Source organism: Engraulis encrasicolus, chromosome 7 (genome assembly GCF_034702125.1).
Source record: "Engraulis encrasicolus isolate BLACKSEA-1 chromosome 7, IST_EnEncr_1.0, whole genome shotgun sequence".
Lineage (NCBI taxonomy): Eukaryota > Metazoa > Chordata > Actinopteri > Clupeiformes > Engraulidae > Engraulis > Engraulis encrasicolus.
The window spans coordinates 10,439,090-10,450,755 of NC_085863.1; the positions used below are offsets into that span (position 1 = coordinate 10,439,090).

General features: G+C 43.9%; 3 protein-coding genes and 2 long non-coding RNA genes across 14 annotated transcripts in view; 4 read left to right on the forward strand and 1 right to left on the reverse strand.

Annotated features, from left to right (window-relative positions):
- pcdh1g22 (protocadherin 1 gamma 22) overlaps nucleotides 1-2,024 on the forward strand; it is a 2,783-nt gene extending 759 nt beyond the window's left edge. Inside the window, exon 1 of the mRNA XM_063204135.1 lies at nucleotides 1-2,024. This exon is cut by the window's left edge and continues 759 nt beyond it. Coding sequence (XP_063060205.1) covers nucleotides 1-2,024 — 2,024 coding nt within the window.
- Nucleotides 1-11,666, forward strand: part of LOC134452453 (protocadherin beta-16-like) — a 239,861-nt gene that overhangs the window by 179,311 nt on the left and 48,884 nt on the right. The window lies entirely within an intron of this gene.
- On the forward strand, nucleotides 2,787-6,606 carry LOC134453263 (protocadherin gamma-C5-like). The gene is made up of 3 exons (XM_063204136.1): nucleotides 2,787-5,348; nucleotides 5,726-5,746; nucleotides 6,466-6,606. The coding sequence occupies exons 1-3, from the start codon at nucleotides 2,901-2,903 to the stop codon at nucleotides 6,604-6,606; spliced, it is 2,610 nt and encodes an 869-aa protein (XP_063060206.1). The 5' UTR covers nucleotides 2,787-2,900.
- LOC134452450 (uncharacterized) lies at nucleotides 7,306-9,208 on the forward strand. The gene is made up of 2 exons (XR_010035460.1): nucleotides 7,306-8,150; nucleotides 8,586-9,208. It is a non-coding gene; the product is annotated as an uncharacterized LOC134452450 (long non-coding RNA).
- Nucleotides 9,058-10,128, reverse strand: LOC134452448 (uncharacterized). The gene is made up of 3 exons (XR_010035459.1): nucleotides 9,997-10,128; nucleotides 9,515-9,648; nucleotides 9,058-9,390 (listed from the first exon to the last, which is right to left on the reverse strand). It is a non-coding gene; the product is annotated as an uncharacterized LOC134452448 (long non-coding RNA).

Below are 11,666 nucleotides of genomic sequence, written 5' to 3' on the forward strand. Positions count from 1 at the left end.
TCCCTCTGGAAAAAGCTGAAGATAACGACGTTGCATCGAACTCCTTACGGTCCTATAGTCTGAGCACTAATGATAACTTCAAATTAAACGTGAAGACCCATGATGGGAAAAAGATTCCAGAACTGGTTTTGGATAAGTACCTCGATAGAGAGAAACAAGCGGTTCACAAATTAATACTGACCGCTGTTGATGGGGGAACTCCAGTGAGAACAGGCACGTCGGAAATTATGATAACAGTGCTAGACATAAACGACAATGCCCCCCTGTTCGAAAAGCCATTTTATGAGGTAAGCATTGACGAAAATGTAGCACCGGGGAAAGAAGTGGTAAAGGTAAAAGCCTTAGATTTAGANGAGGGTCTGAATGGAGAGGTAGAGTATTTTTTTGGTCAGCAGTCGACGGATGCAATAAGGACATTGTTTGATATTGACTCTGAAACAGGTGCCATTTCCGTGAAAGGACAACTAGACTATGAAAAGTCAAATTTACACTCGTTTGACGTTCTTGCTAAGGACAAGGGTACTCCACGAATGGAGGGGCACTGCACTGTGAAGATAAAAGTCAATGATGTTAATGACAATTCTCCAGAGATCGTCATTACCTCACTGACTAGTCCCATACCTGAAAACTCTCCAATTGGCACGGTGGTGGCACTCATTAGTGCAAAAGATGCCGACAGTGGGGACAACGGCAAAGTAAAAGTTGAAGTAGCGTCAAACTCCCCTTTTAAGCTTAATCACTCATTGTCTAATCACTACATGTTGGTTACGAATGCGCATATAGACAGGGAAATTCATTCCCAATATGACGTCCAATTAAATGCTGTCGATTTGGGTTCACCACCGTTGTCAACAAAGAAAACAATTTCTATTTCAGTATCTGATACAAATGATAACCCCCCTGTCTTTACGCAAAAGTCTTACATGGTTTATGTCAAGGAAAATTGCGCACCAGGATCATTGTTATCGTCTGTGTCAGCTCAGGATCCAGACATAGAGAAGAATGCACAACTTAGTTACTCTATATTAGATTCAGGTAAGCAAGAATTTCCGGTTTCGTCTTATGTTTATATTAATTCGGAAAATGGGAGCATTTTCAGCATGCATTCTTTTGATTATGAGAAAATCAAAGTATTCCAGTTTTTAGTTCAGGCTAAAGATCAGGGCTCGCCTGCTCTTAGTAGCAACGCCACCGTTAATGTTTTTATTCTGGACCAGAACGACAATGTCCCCGTTGTCATCTACCCCTCCGCGAGCATGGGCTCTGTGTCTCACCAGAGGATGCCCCGCTCTGCTAAAATGGGGCACCTCGTTACCAAGGTAACAGCTGTGGACGCAGACTCGGGCCACAACGCCTGGATTTCCTATAGGCTGGCGGAAGCTACAGACTCGTCTCTGTTCGCTGTCAATCTTTACACTGGAGAGGTGAGGACTAAACGCTCTGTTTCAGAGCAGGATGACGCCTCTCAGAGACTGCTCATAGAGATCAAGGACAATGGAGAGCCAGTGCAGTCCACCACAGTCACAGTGGACATACTCATAGAGGACGGACTGCACGAACCCGTCTCTGACTTCAGACAGAAATCGTCAGAAAAAGACAAGAAAAACAGTAAAATCACATTTTATTTGATCTTATCGTTAGCTTCGGTGTCAGTACTGTCTCTGTTAACGTTTTTCATACTGATGATTAAGTGCGCAAGGGAAGCAAGAGACAGCCCAAGCTGCTGTTTAAGAAGAGACTCCGATGGCTATAAGAATCCCAACAGAAACCTACAGATCCAGCTCAACACTGACGGGCCTATTAAGTATGTGGAGGTTCTGGGGGGAGACATGATGTCTCAGAGTCAGTCGTTTGGCTCCTATCTGTCTCCAATGTCGGAGTTCAGTGACTTAACATTCGTCAAGCCCAGCAGTACGCTTGACTTTAAGGATACATTACGCGGACTTGATGCGTCATTGCCAGACAGCGCATGGACCTTCGAGTGTCAACAGGTGAGCACTTTTAAAAAAAATGCGATACTGTAAACATTTCCACACAATGTGCAGTTTGTGGCAGTTGCTGTCCATTCAATATAAGTCCTTGTATTACACTTTTTTCAGTGAATGCGATACTTAAAGCATTTCCATACCCCCCCCCCCCCTCCTCCACACACACACACACACACACACACACACACACACACACACACACACACACACACACACACAGACACACACACACACACAAGATGCGTGATATTAATTAAAACATTGAAATAACTAACGTGAAGCACTTCCTGAAAAGGTGGTTAGCTGTCCCGATGGTATAAAGCAGCGCTGCAAAGTGGTTGCTCTCCACGGTCCTGAAATCGCTACAGAGGCCTGCGGGTCCTTGGTGAGAGGGTGCATTGAGATCTGACATATGAATATGGCCCAGTCGTATCAGAAAACATTTTCCATTGTATATATAAATCCAATCTGTTGACTACTTTAAATGTAAGACTTAAGCAAATGCCTCAAAGCAAACACATAAGTCAAACAACTTGGTAATTTATTCCATTCACATTCAACGTCAATTGTGTGTGTGTGTGATACAGTCAGCTGGCCTCTACTTTATACATATCCAACAGCATGCAAGCTTCAAGTGCGCTGTTCCTTTAAGATGCGATTTGTCGTGAAGGCTTATTGGAAGGCTCTCCACCAATAGAACGTGGCGCAGCACAAAGAGATCCACTGTCTCGCAGCCACAGCTTGTAGCCCATACACTAGTCAGTACACGGATACACGGAGATGGCGTGAACATAGCGCTCTTGCTGGGAACAATGCAGATTGATCAAATGTGATTTATGGATATGAATTCGCACTGGAATCTAGTGAAATCCATACAGGAAACGTAATCGACATGAAAGAACGTGTTTGGAAATGGGACCAGTGATGAGAAAAATGCCCACGAAGCTGTGGGTGCTGCTGCTGTTTAACGCAGTAGCCTTTTGGAGTACGACGGACGCACAGATTCGGTACAGTATTCCCGAGGAACTAAAGGAGGGCTCGGTTGTGGGAAATATAGCCAAGGACCTTAGCTTGGAAGTGGCTGAGATCTCCGAACGTAGGTTGAGGATAGCCTCTGAGTCTGGTAAGCAGTATTTCGATGTGGACTTGGTGAAAGGCGACCTTGTTGTGAATGAAAGGATTGACAGAGAGGAGCTATGCGCGAAAAGCTCGAGTTGTTTGTTGCCTCTGGAGATGATAATAGAAAATCCACTGAACATGTATCGTGTGGAGATTGAAATTCAGGATATAAACGACAACTATCCAGTATTTCAGACCCACGAGCACGTTTTAAACATTGCAGAGTCCACAGTAGCGGGAACAAGATTCCGACTGGAATCTGCACAGGATCCTGACGTGGGCTCACACTCATTAAAATCTTACACTCTGAGTAAGAATGATAATTTCAAACTTGACGTCAAAACAAACAAAGACGGAACCAAGCTGCCGGGACTAGTTTTAGAAAAAACATTGGATAGAGAAAAGCAAGCGGTGTACACTCTACTACTCACCGCCATAGATGGAGGAACACCAGCACGGTCTGGTACCGCAGAAATCAAGATTCGCGTCCTGGATATTAATGATAACGCTCCGGCCTTTGAGAAGGCTGTATATGACGCACAGCTGACTGAAAACTCGCCGATTGGTGTGGTAGTAGTTACAGTAAAAGCTGTTGACAGGGATGAAGGCGTCAACGCTGAAATATCGTATTCATTTGGACCCCACACAACCGAGATTTTTCAGAAGTTATTTTCAGTTGATGCGACAACGGGAGAAGTAAAGGTAAAAAGCCAAATTGATTATGAATCTGGCAGTTCATACAAATTTGACATAGTAGCCAGAGATAAAGGGGCACCAGCTATGGAGGGTGTTTGTAGCGTCCATTTGGATATCTTAGATGTAAATGACAACGTTCCAGAAATCATTTTAAAGTCAGCACCCAGTCCTGTCAGAGAGGACGCTCCCGTAGGGACGGTAGTGGCTTTGATTAGTGCCAAGGATGCAGACAAGGGTGATAATGGCCGAGTGACTTTATCCATAGCGCCAGGTCTGCCATTTACGCTTAAACCATCCATTTCCAATAATTATGCCCTCGTCACAGCAGGTGCATTAGATCGAGAGGAGTACCCAGAGTTCATGGTTGAAATCCAGGGGTCTGATTCTGGATCACCGCCGCTTACATCAAAGAAAAACATTATGGTTGAGGCGTTGGATGTCAATGACAACCCACCAGTATTCACTCAGTCCTTGTATACCGTGTATGTGAAAGAAAATGGCGCAGCTGGTTCCATACTTTGTTCCGTGTCAGCTACAGACTCTGATGTAGGAGAAAATGCTAAACTAACTTATTCAGTCATGAATTCACAGAAACTGGACATCCCGATGTCTTCTTATGTTTATATGAACTCAGAAAACGGCAGTGTTTTCACCATGCATTCTTTTGATTATGAGAAAATCAAAGTATTCGAATTTCTAGTGCAGGCGAAAGATCAGGGTTCCCCTCCTCTGACCAATAACGCAACTGTGCATGTGTTTATTTTGGACCAGAACGACAATGTCCCCGTTGTCATTTACCCCTCCGCGAGCATGGGCTCTGTGTCTCACCAGAGGATGCCCCGCTCTGCTAAAATGGGGCACCTCGTTACCAAGGTAACAGCTGTGGACGCAGACTCGGGCCACAACGCCTGGATTTCCTATAGACTGGCGGAAGCTACAGACTCGTCTCTGTTCGCTGTCAATCTTTACACTGGAGAGGTGAGGACTAAACGCTCTGTTTCAGAGCAGGATGACGCCTCTCAGAGACTGCTCATAGAGATCAAGGACAATGGAGAGCCAGTGCAGTCCACCACAGTCACAGTGGACATACTCATAGAGGACGGACTGCACGAACCCGTCTCTGATTTCAGACACAAAGCGTCAGAAAAAGACAAGAAAAACAGTAAAATCACATTTTATTTAATCCTGTCATTAGCCTCCGTATCTGTGCTATCTTTATTGACATTTTTCATCTTACTAATTAAATGCGCTAGAAGTAGCAGAGGGGGCGAAAGTTGTTGTATTAGAAGAGACTCTGACGGCTATAAGAATCCCAACAGAAACCTACAGATCCAGCTCAACACTGACGGGCCTATTAAGTATGTGGAGGTTCTGGGGGGAGACATGATGTCTCAGAGTCAGTCGTTTGGCTCCTATCTGTCTCCAATGTCGGAGTTCAGTGACTTAACAATGGTCAAGCCCAGCAGCACGCTTGACTTTAAGGATACATTACGTGGACTTGATGCGTCATTGCCAGACAGCGCGTGGACCTTCGAGTGCCAGCAGGTGAGCACGCTGTGTTGTGATTTCTTTCATGAGCTTTTGGTTTGTGCTGTCTCCTGCAAACACATTTGTGCACTGACAAGTATTGGTGTTTTACTACTTCATCGTAATTTATTTCTCTCTCTCTCTCTCTCACACACACACACACACACACACACACACACACACACACACATTGTAATTACCGTTTTTGTTGAAAGCGAAGACAATGCATCTTGTGACAAATGTCGTGTGGTCGTCTTTTGTGGTTTCAGCACCATGGATAGCGTTTTACGCACGAGGTTTGGTAGGTGGTAATGCACTTCATACAAAAACACATACTCTCTCGTACTTACTCTCACACACACACACACACACACAGCAGTGTTTACTTTTTGCAGTTAGCAAAGACAATGCATCCTGTAAGAAATGACGCGCAGTCTTCTTTGGCGATTTCAGTACTATAGATAGCGTTTTACGCACGAGGTTTGTTGCGTGTTTTATGGTTTTCATCCAAATACTGCAGCCTTTTTTATCTCACTTTGGGAGCACAGAGATAATTGCACAGTCACAGTTCAAAGTTTATTCAGCAGTATCTTTTAAAGTGGCAAGACGCTGGGTGCGATATTTCTTCATCTTGGTCTACAATACTGTTACAATACTTAGTGACATTCACATAACAATATACAGATCCATTTATCATGTTAAGTCAGACTTAAGTCAGGCTTCATGAAACCTGTCTAAGAGACTCGAGAATGGATATACAGCGACGCCCACAGACGGGCTGAACTCAGTGCAGCTCTGTGTGTCTCCATGGACTTCTATATTTCAGCACTCCCTGTGCGGACAGCTACGCACGCCTCCTGAAATGTGTAGACACTGAATTATATCGGACAGGCGTCATTAAGATCAGCGCAAACCGTTCATGTGGACTTACGCTGTTTGTAAAATAGGCCTATGTGGCATTGTAGAGAGAAGTATGCAACACGCATAGAGAATGCACTGACAGGCCACCAAGCGACACTGTGCCTTTAAATTATATCCTGCTTCTCATTGGATTAGGTTGCACACACCACTCAGCCAATGGCGGGGCAGAACTGCACAAAGAGATCCACTCCTTTTCTCTTGCGGGGCGCTGTAGGTTTTAGTCCGATCAGACGTTAAGAGACAGTGCTGCGTTCACGTTGACGAGGATGGAGGTGGCTACGTTGTGGATTTTCTAAAGGTGGTGTTTGTGTTGCCATTACGGATACAGCTTTGTTATTGGATATGTCGACACTAAGACGAGGAAAATGAAACGTTTCAGGTGTATTGGAGGATGTACGTGGTGGGCACCATGTGTGATTTCTATCCTGCTTTTGTGGAGGACGGCTGAATGCCAGATTCGCTACACTATACCGGAGGAGCTGAAAGAGGGCTCTGTCGTGGGAAATATCGCAAAGGACCTTGAGCTGGACGTATCGTCAATATCATCTCGTAAATTACGGATTGCGTCTGAATCCAGTAAACAATATTTCACCGTGGATCTGGCAAAGGGTGAGCTCGTTGTGAATGAGAGGATAGACAGGGAGACGCTATGTGGACAGACTGCTGCTTGCTTGTTACCGTTACAGATAGTCATTGAAAACCCACTGCAACAGCATCGTGTAGAGGTGGAAATACAAGACATAAACGATAATGCTCCTCAGTTTCATAAAAAAGAAATAGAAATAACAATACCGGAATCCATTGCTCTGGGAACACGTTTCCCATTAGAGAATGCTGAGGACCCAGATGTCGGTAGTAATAGTTTGAACTCATACACCCTGAATAAAAATGAACATTTCCGTTTGAATGTAAAAACACTGATCGACGGCAGGAAGGTGCCTGAATTGATATTAGACAAATCCTTAGACCGAGAGAAACAAGCTGTTTACAGATTAACTTTGAAAGCATTAGATGGAGGGAATCCAGTTAAGTCTGGTACGGTTTTAAAGGTAGGGTTGGAGATCTTTGAAAAACGGTTCCTGTGAGCTATATTTTTGAAAATACACAGCCCGCCTCTCCCTTCAGCCCTCCCCTCAAAGCCACGCCTTCAAAACACATGAACGCGCATGCAGTCTGTCAAGTGTTCGGATTATCCCGGGAACCCACGAGAGCTCACGAGGCGGGGGGGCGGGCTAGAAGCCACGACAAAGCGACTAGCCAAGCTAACTTCCAGCCATGGCACCGTCTCCGGCTACGGTAAGAATGTTCAACATCACAATAAACGCACAGGCCGTCATGGTTGCCATTTCAAGAAATATTGATGACAGTAGATGTATACTAGATTAGTTATTGAACTTGACTTGATACGTGTTACTTAGATATCTCATTCTAACTTCCTAACACTGATGACAGATGCTATACTGTCATCCCTAGACAGTAGTTCTAGCCAGTAGCTACAGTACTGACACATGGATTTATTTTGACAGATGTGTACCGCAGTATACATTTTACTAGTGTATTTATATATACCCGACACCACAATCCGTAGTGTTTTAGGCTATGACTTCAGATTTCACTTGGGTTGTCGCACGCGCAGACACAGGGACAGAGGGAGTAAAGAAAAACAACCGAACTGATCAACGCTAATGAAATTGTTTTGGCTGACGATATTTTCATATGCTTTTAGACCTTCCACGACCACGAGAGCTCCAACTCTGACTTTCCTGGCCCATCACAATCATAACGACCTAACAGCCCAGTAGGACCGATGGCCAGAGATGGAGGAGGAGGAAGATAGACGCAGCAGAGGTCGGGGGTATTGATTAGGGAGACTCCAACAGAATTGACGCCCTGCTAACTGTAAGGATGTACATTCATCCCTCAATAACATTGTCCTGCTGTATTCCTCCAGATGTGTAAGTATTGTAATGGATGTTATCACAACGGATGTACTCTATATCGCAACACGAGTACACCTGTTGTGATAACCATTACAATATTTCTACTCCTATGAGTAGTAGTGTGATATTACATGGTTGTAGGTACACAACACCAGTGGTAGTTCAAGTACATCCATAAAAGCCCATCTACTTCATACATCTGTGTAACCCCTGGCACAACACCAGTTTGTAAGAAATTGACTGAAAACGTTGTATGCATATAATTGGCACATCTTTATTTATATACACAATAATGATTGCTTATGTCCATATTGGTCTTATTGTCAATAGAGTTATTTAGTCCCCATCATCAAATAGAAAATGCACTACATAAAATGTATTTATTGCTTTGCAGGCCTTGATTCAATCATTGAATTTGAAGCAATCCCATCGGTTACTGCAGCGTGCCCTGACCCGTGACCCCAGTTTGATGTTCGACCTGGCACATGACATCTGGTCCTCAGTCACAGCCCAGTAGCACAACCAACCTGGCGCCTCTGCGCAATCTGTAAGGAGATGCCCATGAACATTGAAAGGAAAAGCTGTGGTGTTCTCAGTTTTGATAAGACTTTGGGCTGATGTAGGACCAGGTGAGAGAAACGGTCTCTTCAGGCATGCAGCCTACAGACAGTATGGGGCACTTGAACAGGGCTGACGTTGTAATACACAGTACAATACCCAGGATTAGCCAGGGTTACCCTGCTCCACTAGAGCAATATAAAAGGTTTATACAGAGTACGGTATAAAACACACAAACCAGTAGTGTGCAGACTTTTATTATTTTTCATTATCTGTAGGAGCATTCATCACCTTTTTGGTTTGGAACCACGTTTGTCTTGTTACCATTGTTTTTTTCATACATAGAAAATAAATGCAACCTGTCAAATGTTCTTCTGATTGTGGTCTTGTGGAATATATAAATTATGTAACCATGCATTTTCAGTCAGAGAATGAATTAAAAAAAGCCACACAGTCAAATTGTGTCCACCAATATTTACTGTCATTGAAATGTATGGACAATTTAAACAATGTATTACACATGACACTAGATACATTACTTTATACTATATTTACAGTTGTCATTACCACACAAAAACTCTGGGAAGGTGGGTAAGTGCAGCAACTGTGAAGGGCCTAGTTTGAGGTTGGAGGCGTCTGTGCTGTAAAAAGATAAACAGAATTAGAAATCACATATCTGACAGTAGCTCCAGTGACATTTTAAATGTAAGTAACCTGGGTTGTTGGGGCAGGGACACCAAAAATAACTCCTTTATCTGGGCTCACCTGGTTGTGAGTGTCTGCGGTCAGCCATCCCTCTTAGGGTAGAAAGTCTTCTGCGCAGGACGGTGCCCTGAAGGTTGACGTTCACAGTATGCAGCCTTCATGTCCTGGAACTTTTATTGTGCAATTTTCCATATCTGTAACAAGCAATGTGTTAGACTATATTAGGGCTTCATTACATCAAATTACACAGCAGGGTTAGTCCCAGGACCTAAGTGGACTTGTGTGCCTTGCTCAAGTGCACTTCAGCTGTGGATGGAGGTGTAGGTAGGGAGAGGTAAGGATGGGATTTCAACCTGCTTCTCTCTGATCTTAGGAACACCTCTCACCATCAGGTGATGGCTGGCTGCTACCTCAAATTTCATTCATGGCCCTAGTTATGTTCTGTAATCAGCATTGTTTTGACCTTACACAAATAAATGTAAATGCATTCTGCACCATGGGGGGCTGTGAAGACCTTTGAGAATATTTGCAGAACTACATACTGAATTGAGCCATCCGCCTTTCTCTTGGTTGGTGTGTTGAGATGGTGACTGCAGTCCAGGCTTCTTGGATTGGAGGAGAAAAGCTGTGGCTTTTACTGGCATAAGTATGTGGTTGTGGAAGGACCCTGTTGGCTGACCTGAGGGGAAAAAAGAGCACAAATTGCATATTAGCACAGAGCCCATGCTTAGACCATAGACAGATAAATCATCTGGCACAATCTGCATGCAACCAACAGAACCTAGAAAGAGAAAGATTAGCAGCAATACACAAAGGGGACAAGTATACAAAAACATGCAAAGTGTTCTGATAAGGTGCATGGAGGTAGTCTGTGTTGATTCCAGCAACCTCAAAGACTGAAAAGTGTCCCAGTGTGTTGAATTGAAAACTTGGCGCGTGTGCGCGCACACATAGGAATATCATAATTTAGTGCAGTGTTTCTCAACAGGGGTGCCGGGGCACCCTGGGGTGCCGTAGGGCCCCCTCAGGGGTGCCGCGGAAACATGGCTGATAAATAAATTATATAACATAAAACATATTTGTCAAAATTGATAAGTTAATGTTAGTCAGTGGAATCTTTGATCTGCCATTTACCCACAATAAAGTAAATATTGGTCACCCCAGCTGCAACTTTGAACGTAGGTCGTGCTACTAGGTTGTGTGTCTCCAAATGTGTTACATTCTAAGCTTGTGTGGTATCGGATGTGATGCTATATGGCTACTTGGTTTGGGGTGCCTTGAAATTTTCCATGAATTGAAAGGGTGCCGCGCCTAAAAAAAGGTTGAGAAACACTGATTTAGTGTATCAATTACAACTACAGGATCTGTTCGCTTTTGTCAGATAGAACCATTGTTTTTCAAAGGCAGATCATTCCAAAAAGGATAGTAGTATCTGCAACTGGACGAAATTACACCCACAAACATGAATAAAATAAACTACCAGTGTGCGGTGATTCATTCTTCATTTACTTGGCAGCCTTGATATGTTGTGAAACAGGAGCAAGGAACAGCTATGGAAAACACCACACCTTGGAATGGACAAAGCAGAACATTTCAATATAACCAGGGTAAAACAAATAATGTACCGGCATCTCCATGTGATCATTCAGTGTAGCCATCACAATAAAGATCTGCCGTGTAGCCGTCATGGTCATTAGTAGCCTGAGTATCATCCTCCGTAGTGACCGCGCTGGCTCAATACTTTCGCTTGCTGACCACGAAGCGAAAGTATTGAGCCCGCGCGGTCACTATGGAGGATGATACTCAGGCTAGGTCATTAGGTGGTATTTATCAAATGCAAAACTACCGTCTTCTCAAATAGGACATCAGCGAGTTAACAACATTACACCCACAATCATGTAAACATTTGAAAACCCAAGGCAATCTATTTTGCAATGCTGGAGCGGCGAACAGGTTGCGCTTGTGCTTCTACTATTACCAGAGTCATACAACAGAGACGTACCAAAGCAAAACATGCAAACGATATATTTTTGTAAACCACTAGAAAGACATGGGCTTTGCTGGTCAAAGTAATGTGTGCGTAAACATGGTAGGTTACTTACTACGGGGTGGATCCGTATTTAGCAACTGAACGCGGATGGAGAAGGGGTGCTTCCGTCCTCCTCCCAGCTGGTTTGTCTGGCTCGTTCGCACAACTAGCAGCAAAACACAC

Excerpts from the sequence above, each read along its gene's own strand:
- LOC134453263 (XM_063204136.1), top strand. The coding sequence starts at position 2,901 with ATGGGACCAGTGATGAGAAAAATGCCCACGAAGCTGTGGGTGCTGCTG. Across the intron at positions 5,349-5,725 it reads GGACCTTCGAGTGCCAGCAG|TTAGCAAAGACAATGCATCC; the intron begins GTGAGCACGCTG and ends TACTTTTTGCAG. Across the intron at positions 5,747-6,465 it reads TAGCAAAGACAATGCATCCT|GTTTTAGTCCGATCAGACGT; the intron begins GTAAGAAATGAC and ends GGGGCGCTGTAG.